Raw genomic sequence first — 20372 nt, 5'->3', positions numbered from 1 at the left:
AATAATTGATCAAAGAAGAGTGATTTCATTGCTTCCTTGCATGGCAGTCAGTGAAAGATCAGAACCTACAAGAACCTGCCAACAAAATACTCCAGACAAGTGCAAAATCTATGAAGTATAAAGAGTATATACCCCACACTATAAAGAAAAGAAAATCTTACAGCTTTTTCTAAAGCATCAATCAAATCAGAACGAAGTGCCACAGAGAGGATTTTGCTTTATGAAGTGCTGGCATCCTTCAAGGTCATTCATGATGATGCAAAGATGTCTGCACTACCAGGGTTTCAGACTCGCACTGGAGAACTGCCTAGGGTCCTTACTTAATGAGTTTACTAGCTGAGCTTCATCTTAATAGAAGCAGTTGAGTTCTGAAAAAAATTATTTTAAATCTCATCTCAGTGCAGTCTCTTTCACAGCTACAAAAAAATAAGCAATACACTTACTATAAAGAAATGAATACTGAGTTAAAATAAACGCGACATCCAAAAAGCCACTACAAAGTATTATTACAAATGCCAGTTTCTCTCATTTATTCAACATTCTGCTCAAGATCTATATAAAATATTTACTTTTTAACACTGAATCTCATATTTGTTGTTCTTCTTTTTCCCTAAAGATACCTTTCATTTACCTCAAATCTTGGAAATGTGATCCAAATTTAAAAGGCTTTCAAAAGCCTAAAGCAATGGATTGCGAAGCAACATTAGAATTACGCAATCTGAAAATGTGGACGTAGCATAAAATTTTTGTAAAACTATCAGAATGTACCTGTATGCCAGCATTAATAAGAAAAGAGGACCCCTGAGTACTCTTCAAACATTTAATATATGAGTATTGTTCTATTACTATACTATTGACCAAGTCCAATTTAGTCTATTGTTCTATGAATGTTTCTTATTTGATAATCTTGTTTGGATTTCCAGTGTAAGATTCCTCGCTGATGACCATCTATATACTTACTAAGCTCTTTGGCTATATTTAAGTAATTCCATGTGGTACTAACTTCTCTAAGAGTATTATTATAATCAGAGGCCCTCAAAAGGATCACCACAATTTGCTTATTCTCTGAGATCCTCCTGCTACATTCACAGGACAAGAATCAGTGGCCATAAAAACGAAAGGTAAATTGTAGAGAGGTTACCAATGAAGACTTGTGTATGCCTGCAATGACACTCTAGGGTTATAGGAGAAGCCAAGAAATTCTAAGTTCTCTCTTTAAGTATATGCCCATAAAAACAATACAAATAACACTGTTGAAAATAATTTTACAATTTAAAAGTGCCATAAAAAAAACTAAGCAATAATACTTAGTACAAATAATAATATTCAATACCAATAATGAAGAAAACCTAGAAAACCTAACACAGATCAGAAAATGTCAGCAAAAATACTTTCATTTTCCCAACTCTCCTGAGAAATATGTCACTGCATCCTAGGAGAGTTTTATTCCCTGTGGCGTCCTTCAGCACAGTATCTGATGCTCAACAGAGACTCAAAAATATTTGTCAAATAAAGCAGTGAAGAAAAAATGAAATTAAGCAAAATAAAGGCACTAACTTGTTGAGGTTAATGGGGTATTATTCAGTATTCAGAAATAATACTTTCAAAATTACTTGAGTATAATCAGAGAGCCTAGCATATATGGATAGTCAATATTCAAAGTCATTTTTGCTTTTAAAAAATATTTCAATGAAAATTTGTAATTTATTTGTTCCAAAGTTACTTTTATGGCTAATAAGTGATAAATTACATAATAACATTGAGATACTTATTAAACATTCTTTATTAAAATAATAATAGATCAACAAATTCTAAATTTATTAAATTAATATACAATATAGTAGAAAACCTTCAAAATACAAGCAGCTAAATACAATCTACATAACTTTTCTTAATAGACCCAACCATACTGAAAACATTTAACCCTATGATTTAACATGGATGTTGGATGCCCATTCAAAATATCCTTTTATTTCCCTTGCCTACATGTTTCCAGAAATTGAAAAAACCCTGGTCTAACCTTTCTATGTCCTCTCAGCAAGCTCTTTATATCTTGCCCTCATGGTATTTTCCAACTGTCTGCCTTAAACAAAGAGTCCTTGCTGGCATTGGCTTGTTGCTAGTCAGTATTTAGCTCTCTCTTTCTGTAGGGAAGAGAGAGCAACCATCTGCTTCACACAGCTTTTCATTCCTATGATAGCTTTCTGCTCTTTCCTCTTCCAACTCAGAAACAGAAAGCAAGAAATAAAACAAAGCATCTCAGGTCCACAAGAAGCTGCAGAACACCCAGGAGAGTTTTCCTTCCAATCGGGAAAATGCTTCCTTAGCAACCAAGTTACTAAGGCCAATTAACCTCCCTTCTCCATCAATATTCAATTTACACTGAAGCCCTTTCTGGTTAAGCCCTTTAGTTTTACAATAAGCTTTCTGGCAGAGAAAAACGCGCTTCTGTCTTAAAGGAGCCAGGCCCTTTCTCCTGAATGTGTCTAAGTGTGATCTGAACTTTACATAAAGTGTAGGTGATTTCATAATGCAATGTAAGGGACTGGAAACTTAGAAATGGCATGGAAATTAAGCCCAATCAACCACATATACCTGAAGTGAGACTGAAGCATTTCAGAGCAACAGAGATTAGATACCATGAAGAATAAAAGATAAGGAAAAGATGCTTTGTATCTGTCATTACTTCATACTTGCCTTGGCTGATTTATGTCCCTTTTACACAACCAACAAGCCCAAGTTACCACTAAATAATCACAATCTCAGTAGAATCTCAGAGAAAAGGTGAATGGAGGAGAGAAGCACAGAGAGTAACAAAACCAAGGCGTTTTCTTTCAGGCAAGAAAGTCCAAAATTAAAACTAGTGAGGAACTAGCATTTCAAAGCTATGAAATATTTCAGAAGTGGTAAAAACTATAACATATTTAAAGAAAAGGAGGTGGCTTTATTAAAATGTACAAATAAAAAATGGAAAGTCTCCCCACTTCCCAACCTTTCAAGCTGTAGATGGGGCTTACATTTTTCTAAGCCTCACAATTAAATTATTATAAGTATTCCAGGTAAGATGAAGAAAACTTGACAGAAATATTATACAAATGGAAATCAGTTGTCTTCTGATGCTCATTTTCCAGGTCTTGATAAAAAAAAGTCCTTTGTGGAACAGTTTTAAAGTTTCTTTAAATCCTATATAGAATGTAATATGAAACTTCAAATGTATATTGTAATTCATATAAATCATCCTGCAGCAGTTTTGGTAGCAGCATTCCAATATCAATAAGCAATACCACGGTATCTCAAAACAATCCTTGCTGCTAATAGTTATGACTTCAAAACCTTTTTGGTTTTCTACTTGTGATACTTAACATTTGTGGGACTCACCACTCCACTTGCACAAAGACTTACTCTGAAACAGTAAAGCTGCCTTAAGGTTGCACTCATAAAGATGAACATTTGTTAACCCTTGGCTCCCATCATCTTATTTGATCCTCATAACCCTCCCATGAGGCAGAGGTCGTAACTGTGCCCTTCTCCAGTTGAAGTGTCTGAGGTTGAGAAAGACTTGGGAAAGGAAACTAAACTTGAAGCCCCTACCACATATGTGTTTTATCTTCACAGTACTTGCTGTGTTTTCTTTTGTGATATTTAATGCACACATCCACACACACACACCCTATGCACAGCCCCCACCTCCCCATCTCCCAGATCCTCCAAGTATTTGGGACTCCGTTTTACAGAAGAGGGATTTGAGGCTCAAAGAGGTTCAGTAACATGTTCAAAGTCACACAGTCAAAATGATGAAAGTAGGAATTTAAAACCAAATTTTCCCAACTTTAAAACCCTTGCTCTTTCAACCATGCCACACCACCTGCTACACAAAGCCCCTGGCAGCTCCATTATGCTATTCTCTGAATCTGTTCTACTGACATTAGCAATCACAAAAGGTCTAAGATTATATTTTTCAAATGCGAATTATGAGCCATTAATAAATTCTGAAATCAATTGGTGGGCCTTGACCAGCATTTTTAAAAAATAAAATAGGAAAGAATAGATTAATAGATTAGAGTGAATCAGAAAGAATAAGAATTGTTTCATGAACCTTGGTTTCAAGTATACGTGTGTGGAGTGTACTGGGTCCTGATGTAAAATGTATTTCTTAATATGGACTTATCTCAAAAAAGTTTGAAAGCCACTGGTCTCAGAGGATGCTCTCACTCAGACCTGGATCATCAAGAGATCTATCAAAGGACTGGGAACTACCCAACACTCAGCTCTCTTCACTTAAATAACATCAGGAAACACCAGACAGGAAGCCTCTTTTCAGAGAAGGCAGAGAAGGATTACCTGGAATCAGCACAGGAGGAGGATGTTGATTGTATAATTACACACCTCCTTCACAGCAGCTCCAGTCCATCAAGTAGATAGTATGGTTTATTTTTTACAGCACTAATTATGTAATTATCCATAACATTAAATCAGTTCCACCTGATTCAGTCTATCACAGGTTTCCTCAAACATTCATTTGTTTATTATTTTTGAAAAGAACACTAAAGTAGCAATCATCTGATATGTAAAAGTTCCAGTGTGGAAGCTGGATAAACTTTTCTTGAAAAAGACCTTGTGTGTCCAATATGACACTTTTGATTCTTTGGAATAAACAGCAATTCATGTTTCATTTTAATATTCCTTGGTGCTTCTACAAACAACAGATTTAGACAAGTATATTCTCACTTTTTTCTTCATTATTTCATAAAATGCCTATTGAAGAGCAATAATGCCACACTGGATATTTTCACGAAAAGCTTTTCTGTAAGAGTAAAACTTGCTTGTTCTTATAATACACCATCTGTAACGTCATTCATTCAAAATGATTCCCTGAGAAAATGCTAAAAAGATAAATAAGCTGTGCACCCTGCACTCAGGGAGCAAGCAGTTGATTAGGAGAAATGAAACCCTAGACACTATGGCTTCCACTCAGCTGCCTCCCAGCACCTCTGAGCAAAGCTATAGCCCCCAGCCACCAGCCAACATTTGCACCAGCTGTAGACCATCCAGAAAGACTCACCAGATACCCTCTAACAAGCAAGAGACTAATACAAAGAATATACAGACAAGGACTAAGGCCAAGAGAAAGCATGCAAATTATAGATCCCATCTGGTTCTTCTAACCACATATTCATACTACCTCTTGGCTTTGCCTAATCCCTCAAACCTGTTTGACACAGTCAAATACCATTCATCCATGAACTGCAAAGAAGATTAAGCATACTCCATCTTCATCAGGGCAATCACTCAGCATCCACCTCTCTTTTTCCCCACCTAACCTCACTACAGTTTCATCTCTGCCTAACTTCAAATCCTTCGCACCCTCACTCCCTCCAGTTCTTTGGGCACTTTCTGGTGTCTAAATCTCAGCTTTTCTTAATGGATTCTGACTTGGTCAGTCTCTCCGACTCTGACTACTCCCTACTAACTTGAATAGAAATCCCAAATGGACACGAAGAATAATTACATTATGTAATGATGAACATGCTAATAATACAGATTTGATCATCACATATTGTACACAAATATTGATCGTCAACTCTGCATCCCATAAATATGTATAATCAATTATGTTACAATACATAAATAAATAGAAAGAAAAAAAAAGAATAAAAATCCCAGATTCAGGAACCTAACAACACACCAGGAGCCTGGCTAAAGCCCTAGCACAGCCAGCCTACACTTCTTAGGAGGAGAGATTCAGAGAGACCCTGCTAAAAACTCTGACTACTTAGACAATCTAAAGTCAAAATTCAACAGCACTCTTCATGTTCTACCCACAATTACTTCCTTTAGTGCAAAGCTCCTCTTGCTTCCCACCACTTTCTTCCATACTCATCACCACGTACACCTCTATATTAGTCCATTTTTGTGTTGCGGGCCTCGGGTTGCTTCTACTTATGGCAGAAAGCAGCAGGCAACTGGTGGGTGCGAGCAGATCACATGGCAAGTAGAAGCCATGAAGAGAGTGAGAAGAGCCAGGGTCTTTTAAACAATCAGCTCTTGTGGGAATGTGGGAATGAATAGAGCAAGAACTCACACTACCCGCTGGCCACCAGGGAGGACATTAATCTATTCATGAGAGGGTCTGCCCCCCATGACCCAAACCACTCCCAAAATTTCCAAGTTGAGGATCAGATTTCAACATGAGCTTTGGGCAGGACAACATATCCAACCTTCTACATATATCAACCTCCTACAGCCATTCCCAAGAACCCAAAATGTAATACGTGGTTGAAAAGGCACTAGACTCCTTGTGGCACTAAGGTTAATTCCAATACTATGTCACCAAAAAGAGTATGATTTGGAGAAACATTTTTGGAAGTTAGCATCCTTCCTCAAGAAGGCCCAGGATGTGCTGTGACCTCTCTCAAGTATTGAGTCACAGTAGAAGCCAGGACTACTTGATGGGTTCATAAGACAGACAGAGGGACAGATGGAATCCATACTCAGCCGTCAAGTTTATTGGTGCCAGATTCCAACCACGTGTTTTTAAGTCAGTCTGAGTTATCAGGATGCCAGCTGTCGAAGTGGAAAGTTTGGGGATGAAGTGGGCACTTCAGCTTTATTTGAGATAATTGCCCAAGATCCTCTATGATTAGCTCTATATTCATGATTCTTGACTTGGTTCTCATTTTCAGCCCCACACCTGCCCTCTGGATTCATCTTGGTTTGCACAGCTCAACCTTCAACACTCCCCAAGGACTCTGACTTAAGGGAGATTTTGGAACTATTGCCACAGAATAATAATAGTTCAAACAACTTGTTAGAAAGGGGGAATTAATAGAATTCATTCTCACCAGTGTCTCAGAGACAAAAAGAAGAGATAATTTCAAGAAAAAAAGGGCTTATTCTGTAATGTCAAATGTTGCAATGCGGTCAGAGAGAATGAAGACACTAGACATGGTAACTGCAAGGTAACTAGTAACTTCAAAGGAAGCAATTTCCATAGCTTGGTTTAGGAAGAAGTCAAAAGAGTTGAAGTTGGAATGAGAAATTAAAGAGTGAAGGTACTGGTCTGGCCAGTTAGTTCAGCTGGTTAGAGCATGGTGTTGTAACATCAAGGTCAAGGTACAAGCCAGCCACACCCCCCCCCCCAAAAAAAGAGTGAAGGTACTATAGATTACTTATTCACAAAATCTGGTGGTGAAGGAAAGACGAGAGAGGGGATGAAGTGGCGATATAGGTACAGGAACCTAGGTGTTGTGGACTTTGCTGAAACAGCCAAGGTCAAGACCAAGTAAGAAGGCATGAGAAATAAAAAGGGGATTGATGTCATTGAAGGCATTGAGACAAAAACAGTGTACAAAGCATATTCAGAGGGAGAGAAGTATAGTGGAAAATGAGGTTGTGAATAGGGGGAGGATTTCAGAGTTTGAGATCATCGTTATATTTTTTACCTTTTGTTTCACATCTAAGGCTGCTGTACCCTTCTGACTCACTGGCCAAAAAAGGCATTCTCTCAGGCATCCATACAGATGTTGTTTAGGTAACACTGCCAGCTTGATAACCTTGCACTCCTTTCAATGCATTCTAAACTGTAGCTGAGACAAACACCTAACGTCCATCCTCAGGCTCCCTAAAAGTCAGCTGCAAATACACGTAGCTTCTTTCAATGCTTACCACAAATATCTAAGACTAACAGTTTGCTAAGAGCAAACAATACCTCTAAAACACAAATTTGCAAGCACCATATGGAAGAACATTATTGAAGTTCCCATATCCTGTTTATGCAATCAAAAACAATACTGTTAAAACACTTTGATGTCTCCCTCTTAAAGATTTTTTCCCCTTAGCTTTTCATTTTGAAAATCTTTAACACAATCCAATCCTTGGTTACTTACATTCACTTTAAGGTAAAATCACTATTCACCCTTAGGCACATAAATTCACAAGTAAACTTCAACGAAATATTCCTGGCCATTTTATTCAATAAGTATCCTTTAATAAATAGACAATAAACTGAAAATAACTAAATATTTATATTAATATTGCTGACTTTTAGTTAAGTTAGCAGTATATTGGGAAATTCAAGATAGAGCTAATCCAGAAAAATCAAGACACATGCTACATTAGTTTCCAGCATTCATGTGCCAGGCACTGTGCTAGATGCTAAGGACACAGTAGTTATGAAAATGATCTAAAAAGGTCAGCACTTAGCCTTGTCATAGGGTGCAGAACCACTATCCCAGCTTGAAAATGTTTTTCTCCCTCCCCCCAAAATAATCCATCTGCATTTTTAATAAAGACTCTTTAATAGTGAGTGCAGGGGATTGAATGTCCCCCCAAACTCACTGAAGCTTAATCCCCACCGAAACCATTGAAGGTGGGAAATCCTATTATGATGATTGAAGAGGTGACTAGGTTGGGAGGACCATGCCCTCATAAATGGATTAATCCATTTCATGGTTTAATGGTGGTCACGAGCGTAGTTCTGGTGGCTTTTAAAGGAGGAGTGAGGAGTTAGTTCTCTCTCTGCTCCGCCATTCTTGCCATATGACACCCGGCATGGCTGTAGCCATCTCACCAGATGTGTTCCCTGGACTTTGGACTTCCCAGCCTATGAAATTGTAAGCAATAAATTTTGTTTTCTTACAAATTGCCCAGTTCCAATGGCCGGCCTGTGGCTCACTTGGGAGAGTGTGGTGCTGATAACACCAAGGCCATGGGTTCAGATCCCATATAAGGATGGCAGGTTAGCTCACTTGGGAGAGCGTGGTGCTGACAACAACAAGTCAAGCGTTAAGGTCCCGTTACCAGTCATATTAAAAAAAAAAAAAAAAAAAATCACCCAGTTCCAGGTATTTGGCTATAAGCAACAGAAACGGACTAATACACTGAGCACTTCCAGTACCAGTAGAAGAAACATTGGGGCCCACTGTGTCAGTAGCCATCCATATGTATGCCTGTCCCTAGCTCTGGGGAACAGTTTTACACTGAAATAATAGTCTATATAATGGTTAGCCTTTATCTAACAGTTTAAAAAAATCCTGACAAGCAGCTAACTTCATTCAAGTTACCAGAAAATTCAACAATCTTTTTTAACATCTGAAAATTGAAGTTTATACCATGAAATTACACATTTCTACTTTAACATTCAATTTTTTTTTAGAAAGGAAAAAAAGTTTATTTTCAAAAGAACAAGATACTAAATAACAGAAGGCTGTGAAGCATAATTTTTAGAAAGACATCACAAGGGCTTAGAAAACGTATTGTCATTGTCACTTACCGTCCTTGAAATCAATTTCTTTAGAATATATAAAGGATTGTTTTTGAGCCCTACACAGAAAATTGTACTGATGGTATTTATTTAACTCCATAAAATATTTTAAAAATTAACCTTTTGGGGCCGAGCCCGTGGCGCACTCGGGAGAGTGCGGTGCTGGGAGCGCGGCAATGCTCCCGCCGGATCCTATATAGGAATGACCGGTGCACTCACTGGCTGAGTGCCGGTCACAAAAAATAAATTAATTAATTAATTTAATTTAATTTAATTAAAATTAACCTTTTTAATTTAACTAAGGAAGAAAAAGAATTTTAAATATAATTAATAAAATCATTTTGAAAACTCAAATATTTTAGATTCTGTTTAATCTTTTGTGAGATCAAATCTCATTGTAATATATTCTAAGCAATGCATCTCTCTCCAGACACAGAGTTTCCACTGGCTTAAAAGAGGGCACAAAGAAGTACTAAGTAGTGGTTTCACTTGCATTTATTCTAAATTTGACTATAAAATCAAGATATACTGCTCAGAAATTCTCCATGAAAAAAAATCCATATAAAGTTTGAAACCTCCAATCAATCCATTATGTGTCCTTTAAAAAGCCATATTATGGGAAGCATCTCAAACTCATTAAGAAAAATAGGAGGAATATATAATTATGGCAATTAAAATAATGTACTAAGTGTTCTTCCTCACTAACAATTGGTTCCTAAATTAGACGTTTACAACTGGACAAAAGTACTCCACATTGAAATCTTGTCAGATATATATATGTACAGAAATATCAACTTAGTTTTCTCTTAAGTACACATCTGCTACTAGAAATGATCTTACTACACATTAGAACTACACATAAAGGAAACGTTTTTAGTTCTAATCTACAGATTAGAACTACACATAAAGGAAACTTTCTGATATAACTCATGGCTGAGTTAAAATACAGTGGCTATGGTTTGTGTCTACAAAGGGTTTTCTACTAGCTTACTACTAGATAAAAAGAGAACTAGTTTTCTCTCTGGATTTATTCTACTTGATTTCTCTCAAAAAATAGATTCTCTCTTTGCTTTGCCAAAGAGACCAGAACACAGAGATTTCAAAGATAAAAGTAACCTTAAGGAGCCATTTAGGTTATAGGCTCTCACTGAAACTAACACTCTCTAAATTTTGTAAAGTGCTATTACTTAGGTACCAAGGGCCTACAGAAGAAAGAAGATTCAGTGGAATGTGGAGCATGACTCTGCCTCTGTATAAGACTTCATGGCTTTACAGCAGAACACTAACTTGCATTTAGAACCCCCTAAGTCACAAATTTCTTTATATAGCTCAAATAGTTTTAGTGCCACGTCTCTATATGTGCTTTCTCATGAGTTCTAAGAATGAATAAACACTACTGTCTTATACTAGTTAAAGAAATAAAGTTGTATAATAAATATAACATCTACTGCAATAATCCCCAGTTTAATTGGAACTGAAAATCCTAATCAGACATGACTGGCTTTCTGAATATTCTATACTCTCCCCTCTCAAACACTATACTACTCTATGACATATATTTACACTTTAAATTAAATAGAATTAAAATTTACTTTGTCTTTGAACTCATTTCATAACACCTTAAGAAAAACACAAAAATGGGATTGGGGTCTGCTGCACTGACAGTTATTTCCTTTAAACATCCATTTATTTTACAGCATTAGATTCATCAAATCAATAAATAAATACTGAGAGAATACTATACAGGCTTCCATTTGCATCTACACACGTTAAACATAACATACTTCCCAGTATTTTAACGTTGCTTTAATAATTACATTTCCAAATACTGGAGGTAATCATGCTTCTTACTCATTTACTTTCATCAACATGTCTGTACTTCAGTCTAAAAATAGCAGTTGTTTTACAGAGAAATTGTTAACACTTACTGAGAACTGTGGCTTGTCATTTACTCCATTATAAAAAAAATAAATAAAACATAATATTCTGACATATGAGTCTATTTTGGACATACAAAATAGAACTCATCCTAGAAGCCACTTAATAAAATCCTTGGGGCAAATGAGTATATTTGAGGCCTGGTTACCTCAGAAGATCATCATTTTCTGAATATGTTCTTTGGCAATTGAGATCATCTCCTGTTACTGATTCTCTGTTTTATGCTTCAGGGAATTTATGATAGGTTGTTTTTTGTTGAGGGCCTGGCTCTCTATAATATTTTACCTGCCCTGGTCTAAGGAATAACCCAGTTAGTAAACTACAGACCCTAGGGAAAAAATCTTTTTTTTCAGTAGCATACAATTGCTATTTTTATGACTCTATCATTTTCATAGTTTTTAAAAATGTAATCTGAAGGTGCAACCTGAGGCTCTAAAGTAACAAGGATGGTAAAGGAATAAATAACATATGCTCAGGACCCATTTCTGATACATCTGCAAAAGGAAACAGTGGAACTGCATTAATTGAACTTATGACAAGAATTCAAATTTCAGTAAAATAAAAATTATTGTCCAACTTGAAGTATATATGTACGGGCACCTGAATTGCATTAATCAAAGGGCAAAATTTGGGCCATTTCTAGTCTATGAAAATTATTCAAACTTTTATAAATGAATAAATTAGAGACAAAAAGAAAATGCAAAGCAATGTCACCTATAATACTAGTTGTATAAGAAAGACTTTCACATATTTCCCTCTTCTAACCACTCATTAATAATTTTTACTACTGATGAAAACAATCTATATCTATATTGAATATTCATCTTACTGTTTCTTTTTATTAAGTGGCTTAGTGCTAAACATGTTAAAAAAGCTTACATCCTGTTTTTCCACTCTAATCTCTCTAGTCTTTACTAGCCAGTAAGTACACTTAGAATCCTAAAACAAATTTTTTAAGTTTGGCAGTTATTTTGCAATAACATATACTTATGAGTTTTAAAGGTTAGTAATGACTAATTTTCATCAGAAAATTGTCTAACTTGAATATAGAGCTTGTGTTCCCACTTGCATTGTCAAACTATCATTTTATTTATGTAAACAAGGCTTCAATAGGATTTTCCACAATAAGCTCATGTTTATTAAAGCAGACCAATTGTTAAATCATGTTTTTCCCTACTGTTAAATGATCACATCTCAATTTCTCTAAAAAAAGTCTTCAGTCAAATCCAAAAAAATCCCAAATTGATGAAGTTATGTAATAGCACCAACACGTGTTTATAGAAATAAGTGTCACATAAAATAAGATATCCCAAAGACCAGTGTTGATTATGTTGGCTCTTGTTGAAACTGTTCATTTCTACTTAGAGGATTTTAAATTGATGCAATGGAATTCTTTTGGTAACTGATAAAGAAAAGATCTTGTTCAAAAATTGCAACAATCTTGCTTGTTATTTCACAAATTGAGAAATGCCACAAGTAAAATCATACTAACCCCTCTCAATCAATGTCTTATCTAATACCATACAAGAACTCATTTCCCAAAGCCAGCATTAAAAGACACTAAATAGTAAATTTCTGAGTATTATCTCATTTTTTAAACTATCATTTATAATTATATTTTAGGAAGAATTATATTTAGAAAATCTAAAGAAGGTAGACATTACAATTTTCACAAATGACTTCACTTTCCATTATATTTAGCTTTGATTTTTTAAGTTCTATTATTATCTACATACCACTGTAGATAATCTCACAGGCATAAAAATCACTAATCCAGCTATCTTCCTACAGTCAATGCTGGCTCAGGGTAGAACAAGGAAGTGAGTTTATTTCCCTCTTCATAAAAGGCCAAAATAAAAAAAAATTTAAACTACTATTAACAGAAGCATCCTTTTTGATCAACTTTAAATAGTTAATGTACTATATACATAGGAAACTGTTGGTCATTACATTCTAAAGAGAATTTAAGGGCTGGCCGGTTAGCCCACCTGGGATAGTATGGTGCTGGTAACACCAAGGTCAAGGGTTCAGATCCTCCTACCGGCCAGCCACCAAAAATAAATAAATAAATAGAATTTAGAGGTCCCCAGCTCAGTCTTCCACACAATGCAGTAATCCTTTCTGAAATATTTTAGACCCAAGGTAATAAACTGGTGGCGTGAAGACAATTTGCAGTCTGTAGATATAGTCTACTTGGCCTGCACAGAATTTTTTTCTTTTTTAAATAAGCCAACAAACAAAAATCCAGATTTCTGCCTTCTCTTGAAAATTCATGTAGGGCTGCATGTCGCTACCCCTTTGGAGGAGGCATGCTGTCTCCGCTTCACCCCAGCTCCCACCACTTCCAAATGACCCTTCACTTTTGCATCATCTGCCTGACTGCTTTAAGCATCTGAGCATTTTAGTCTGTAACCACTCTTTCAGAGAGACGGTGATCCACTCTGTGGCTGAACATCTCCATTAAATGGGAGAAGCTCACAGCTTTGTAAGTTAAGCAACTCTAAACACTACAGAGATTTGTCTAGAATAATTTCCAGACACTGGAACTAGCCCCATCCTTGGAAACAAGCAAAGTAAGTCTACTCTCTCTTCCACAGGAAAGCTTTCTAGATATCTGAAGGCAACTGACTTCCTAGGTCTTTCGTTCTACTTTAACATCCCAGAGCCTCCAAACATTCCTCGTAGTAATATGTTTTCAAGTACATCCATTGCAATTGGCATGCTCCTCCCCATGAATGAATTCTACTTATGATTTATTTTTTAACTATTATGTATTGATTTATTACTTATATTAGTTATCAGTATTCTTCACATGTAGATATCCTTGATCTAGATGAATGGTCTTAGGATACTTTATACTTTTTGGTCTCAGGATCCATTACACTTTTAAAATTCATTGAGGATCCCAATGAGCTTTTACTTAAGAGAGTTATACTATCACTATTACAGTATTAGAAATTAAAACTGAAAAATTTTTATTTATTAATTAACTCAACAATTCTTAATATAATAGCATGTTTCTATGACAAATAAACACCGCTTCCAAAACAAAATAAACTAGTGAGAAAAGTGGCATTTTTTACATTTTTGCAAATCTTTTTAATGTCTGGCTTAATAGAAGACAGCTGTGTTCTTGTATCTGCTTTGCATTCAATTTCTTGAAATATCATACATCAGGTGGGCTCTGGAAAACTTGGAGAGAATGGGCATAAAAAAATGCAGCACCCAGCCATTGGGATTGTTGGCTCATAGCAGCCCCTTCTCTGGAGAATTACTCAGTAAAACTAGAGCCACCTGGCTTGGGAAGCTCTGTCCACCTATACTTCAACTAATGACTGATAGACAAGCCAATAACTGTCAAAGAATACAAAAGGCCAGCCCCAATGGCACAATGTAAGACTAATTCTGTAATATGGTTTCGTCGGGAAAATAAAAGAAAATGGTCAGGGCCCCTCAGATGTTCAGAATCTTACTGAACATTTGATGCAGTGATAACTGTGCATGTGCACCCAGGTGTTCTTTGGCTATTGTCTGAGGGTGCATGTGGTCATCCAGGTGTTCCTGGGTTGTCTGAATCCACCCAGGTGTTCCTGGGTTATCAGACTTAAGTATAAAAGACAAGTGGCTCTGATCCACAGTGTCCCCCACCCCCTGGCTGCCCCCTCAGAGTGGGGGGGGGGTCACGGGGAGGCGGCTGCTGCTACTGAGGAAGCTGAGAACTGAGCTTGTGTCATCTGCCAACAGCTCCTGGGATACTTCCCAATTACCTAATTTGTGGACCTGCATGTTAGGGGTCTGGTGACACAGCCAGGCATATGAGGGGTATGGTTACAAAGTGCTGGGAAAATATAGAGAAATGGTCAGGTCCCCTCAGATGTTCAGAATCTTGCCAAACATTTGATGAAAATAGGTACGTGTGCCCAGGTGTTCCTTGTTATTGTCTAATGTAAGTGCACATGTGCACCCAGGTGTTTTGGGTTATGGACTTAAGCATAAAGGACTAACGGCTCTGATACACAGGGCTTCTGGGGACACTCCAGGAAGCCACTAGGGCAGCTGATCCTAGCTCTGAATAAAGCCTATTAATTTTTTATCCACGCTCCCAGGACCATTTCCTATTACCTAGCTCATAGACCTGCATGTGGAGGGTTTGTGACCCAGTCTGTACAATGGGTTTGAAGGGTCTGTTAGCCCTAGCCCTAGCTTTACACATAGCCAGGTATATGAGGGGTCTGGCGACCCAACCTGGCATGTGAGGGGTCTGTGACCCAGTCTGCACAATGGGTTTGAAGGGTCTGCAGGCCCTAGCTCTAGCCCTAGCAATACAGTTGGCTACGTTGGCAGGATTCTGACAGCTGCCCTAACTATACAGGTTTATGCTCTGGAGCTTCACAGGGGATCAGACTAACATTAGTCTATAGCCGAAACCACACTCTTCCATAGCTTTTATACCCTTTCTCTGTCCTGCTTTCTCTACTCCTTTCACTTAAGAGCACATCCTTAATAAATCACTTGAACAGGAATCTCCAGCTCAGGCTCGGCTTCTGGTGAACCCAACCCAAGACATCTTTCATCCCATCAGGACTATTGCAATATGGACTCTGGAGTGCATCATATTAACTAACCATCTCAGCTGTGCAGCATCTCTTTTATGCTAAGCATTCTGTTATCAAGTAGCACAGTGATTCTCAAAATGTGGTCCTGGGACCAGCAAAATCAGCAACCCCTGGGAACTTGTTAGAACTGCAAAATCTCAGGCCTCACTCCAGACCTACCAAATCAAAAACCCTGGGGGTGGGGCCCAGTAATTTGTTTTAACAAGCTCTCCAGGTGATTCTCATGTCCACTGAAGTAATAACCATCACTGTTACAATGGTTAAGAGCATGAGTTTTGGAGTCAAATTTAATAACTTCCTAGCTATTGTCCTTAGGTAAGCTTCTTAACCTGTGTCTCAGTACCTTATATGTAAAATGAAGATAATATAGGTATCCCTATCATAAGATGAAATGAATTAATACATGCAAATCACTTAGATTAGTGCTCAAAGTGCTCAATAAACTTAGGCTACTGTCTTTATTACTGTTATTGTTGTTATGGTTATTATTAGTATTATCAACTGTTTTCATCCACCTTCACGAGCATTATCCATCAATTAGCCATATTAGTATCTATTGTCACAGGGTTTTTATGAGGATTAAATAACATAATAAAGTAACTAGTAAGATAAACTGGCACAAGATAAGGACACAATAAATTACCATTGTTAAGTATTATTTTGTGAGAGTTAAAATGTTAATACTTGAAGGCATTATGCTGACACAAATGTTTGTTGAAAGAGAATCTATTAAAGTCCTTGACAAAAATATTGCTGGGAACTAAACAAATAGAAGTGCTCTCTAACTCCACCAAAGCCCTTCACTCATGCTTGATATCTACTCACTCATACATCCACGTTGCTTAGGTATGGTTCTCCAACTGCCTACATACACAATTAACTTAGGAAAAAATGTAGAAAAATTATTTTATAACCTAAGTAAGTTAGGCAGTCTAAATATACTATGAATTATCAAATAATCAAAAATAAAACACTGGAGTTGACTGACTAGACAATGAAGGGCTTATCGTCAGATTCCGTTCCTGTGACAACTCTTACAAACATTACTAAAAACTCATTGCAGATCTCTCTTCTTAAACATTGTTAATTTTTCTATGTAAACGGTGAAAAAAACACATTAATATCTAGTGGAAACTAAACTCTTTCAGAATTCAATCAATTCTAAGTAGTTCACTTGAAAACCCAGCTTATATCAAAATATAGGAGTATCTGATCTTTCAAGTGAACTGATTCTAAGGGTAACCAAATCTGAAGATTTAGTAAAACAATAGATATTTATTGAGTCATCCTACCTCCATGGGGGTTAGAGTCTAAGAAAACAATCTGGCTTTAAACACCATATATATAAGTCTAAGGAGTACTAAGAAAGAGAAATTAAAAAAATATATTTTTAAGGCAAATCGTTGAAGAGAGTGAATAGGAACAAAAGTTACTAAAAGAAGAGAAAAAAAACCAGCCTTATATGTATATATGTATATGCTTGTATATGTATGTAATCTTTCAATTACTGTCTCTGATATTTCTCTATTGTTTATTTTTACAATGAATACATACAATTGTTCAACAATAAGAACTACAATAAGGCTATTTGCATTTTGATAAAAAAAAAAAAAATTGAAAAAAATCCCAGAAAACCATTAAGCTATTAGCACCTCAATAAAATTTAATTTAGCAAGGTTTTCAAGTCAAGGCTAAAGTACCCTAAGGGATGAGACCCAGATCCAGCATATTTTTAAGGAGATAGCAGAAAAGGGTTAAAGGCAGATCAGGCAAAAAGGTCTCCAGTCAAGTATTAAGCAACCTAGGAATAGGTCTGTATTATCCTGAGGGGATGTCCCTAGAGAAAAATGTGGATCTTAACTGTACCACAATTTTTACTTTCAATATTATAAAAGAAAATACCTCCTTCTGCCCCTACAACAGTCCCAGGATCGAACAGCAGTTAATTTTCTAAATATATATTTTAATTTATACTTCACAAAAACTGAAAAGAACATGATGCATTAAACTACTCACCTCCATGGAAGGACATGTCTGTACACAGGCAGATGTTCCTGGATGTGACACCACAGTCCCATTTTTAACTTGAAAGTGTGTTTTGTACATGTAGCCATCAGAACAGTCCTGCGTTCCATCACCAAAGAATACAAAAGAAAATGCCAATTATTTTAAGAATTCACCATTCTAAGAGCTACTTCTCATAAATCCTAAAACGAACAATGAGAAACTAGCTGTACTAAATGAAATAAGATGACATGGAAAAAGAGACTAGTCCAATACACCCTGCACATAGTAGACACTCAATAAATAGAAGCTTTAGTCTCCTCCTACCTTTCTCATTTATTAATGATATTCCACTTTTTCCTAGATTAAATCCTCCCCCATGTTTTTTTCCCTGACTAGTCCATAGCACCAAGGTCATAGAGAATAACTTTAGCTTGCCAGCTATTAAAAAGCATTTAAGCTTATAGAAATATCTTGTCACATAATTAAAATTGATTTTTAAGACATTTACATAGAAAAAGATCTTAGGAGGATTTGCAACAGATCTTGAAGCTGGAAGAGATCTTACATTTCAATTTCTTTTTCAAGGTAAAATCTCTAAGAAAATGTCCCAGGGAGGTAATTATGCAGTATCTGCCTGAGCACTTCCAGGAACCTGCACTTTTTATTCCCTTACACACAGCCACTTCCATTTTGGTGCACTGTACATTGAGAAACTTTTGTCATATTGCATTGAAATGTTTCCATAACTTTAATTTATGGGATCTAGTTCTACCCTATGGAGTCTAATCCCTTTTCCACAGAGCTGTTCTTCAAAGAGTTGAATAAAATTACTACCATTTTCAAATATTCCTTACAAGATATGGTTTCCAAGCCCTTCATCAGTTGTATTTCTCTCTTGTTTCTTGTACTTTCTCTTAAATACACTAATGAATGATGTTCATCTAGCTGTAGTCAGTTCCAGTTTTTTAAGGCAAAACTTGTTTAAATTCAATAAAATCATATGCAAGAATACCTCCCCGTGCATAATAAGCACACTCACAGCCAATGAATATAAATTCTCCACCAAATTTTCATACTAACATTTACATTTTAACAAAATGAAAATAATAACTAAGGAAAAGTGGTTAAATAATCTTCTTAAAAGAGGGAAATTTGGATTTGGATGCAGTGACACAGACACACAGGGGAGAAAGTCACATGAAGTTGAAGATTGAAGTGGTGCATCTACAAGCTAAAGGATGCCAAGGATTTCCATCAACCACCAAAAGCTAGAGGAGGCAAGGAAGGATTCTTTCCTGGAGGCTTCAGAGGGACCATGGCCCTGCTGCTATGGGTTAAATGTGTCCCCCAAAGTTCATGTATTGAAAACTTAATTTCCATTCTGACAGAGTTAAGAGGGTAGGAAATCCAATTATGGTAATTAAAAGACGGGGCTGTTAAGAGATGATTGGATTGTGAGGACTATGTCCTCATGAATGGATTAATCCATTGATGGTTTAATAGGTGCTCATGGGCATGGCTATGGTGCCTTTAGAAGGAGAATGAGTGAGCAGTTTAGCTCTCTTGCTCAGTTGCTCTCTCGCCATGTGATACCATGGTCACCAAGGGACTCTGTAGAGTTCCCACCAAGAAGGCCCTCACCGGATGGGTTCCATGAACTTCCCAGCCTCTAAAACTGTAAGTAAATTTTGTTTCTTTATAAACTACCCAGTTTCAAATATTCCATTATAAGTGACAGAAACAGACTAATACACCTGCCAACACCTTGATTTCAGACTTCTCCAAACTGTAAGAAAAGAAATTTCTGCTATTTTAAGTCACCCAGTGTGTGGTACTTTGTTACAGCATCCCTTGGAAACGAACTGTAAGGTAAATTATCAAATATCCGATACTATCATTTTTAATTCTTTCATTAAGGTTATGCGTTTTGTCCATGGAATTATTGTTTTAAATTCCAGCTCTACATCATCCAACCAAAAAGCACATTCTGTGATGGCCTTCTACCAATGAAATCTTTGTATTTCGACAGTGTAAATTTAATATTGGCTTAAACTGAGAAAGATATATGTAGTGACTTGTTGCTGCTGTTTTACATCAAGCATCCATTCCCCCTTCTTTTGGAACAGTAGTCAGTTTTCCTTTAAGGAATTATTCCCTTCTCCACTGTCAGTGTTGACAGGTCCTCTCAGCCCCTGGGATGGGCACAGAACCCCAAGCTGGCCAATCAGTCCTGCTGGCACAAGGATTCAGAAAGGCAAATGATCTCTACTCAGGGCCAATGAGATGCAGTTTAGTATTTGGTTTTGCGGGTGTGGGAGGGCTGTTCTCTTTTCCACTGGGTTTGAACCAGAAAGATAAAAAACCTGGCAGCCATCATGTAATTAAATAAATGTAGAGGAAAGCAAAGCCATGAGATGCAGATAGACCAGATTCGGATTACACTATTTACACTAGCCATACTTGAAGCTACCTGAAGTAGTTCCACACTCACATTTTTCCATTACATGGTCCCAAAAAATCCCTTTGCTTCACCCAATGGGTTAGATTTT

General features: G+C 36.7%; 1 protein-coding gene across 5 annotated transcripts in view; it reads right to left on the bottom strand.

Annotated features, from left to right (window-relative positions):
- Window positions 1-20372, bottom strand: part of ATG10 (autophagy related 10) — a 292867-nt gene that overhangs the window by 212499 nt on the left and 59996 nt on the right. For all 5 annotated transcript variants that reach the window (XM_063086273.1, XM_063086272.1, XM_063086271.1 and 2 more), the window contains exon 3: window positions 17833-17940. In XM_063086273.1, the coding sequence (XP_062942343.1) occupies window positions 17833-17940 (108 nt within the window). The remainder of the gene's footprint in view (window positions 1-17832; window positions 17941-20372) is intronic.

The sequence above is a fragment of the Cynocephalus volans genome, chromosome 2 (assembly GCF_027409185.1).
Source record: "Cynocephalus volans isolate mCynVol1 chromosome 2, mCynVol1.pri, whole genome shotgun sequence".
NCBI lineage: Eukaryota > Metazoa > Chordata > Mammalia > Dermoptera > Cynocephalidae > Cynocephalus > Cynocephalus volans.
Note: the sequence above shows the minus strand (reverse complement) of the source record. Positions and strands in the feature narration are given on the sequence as shown.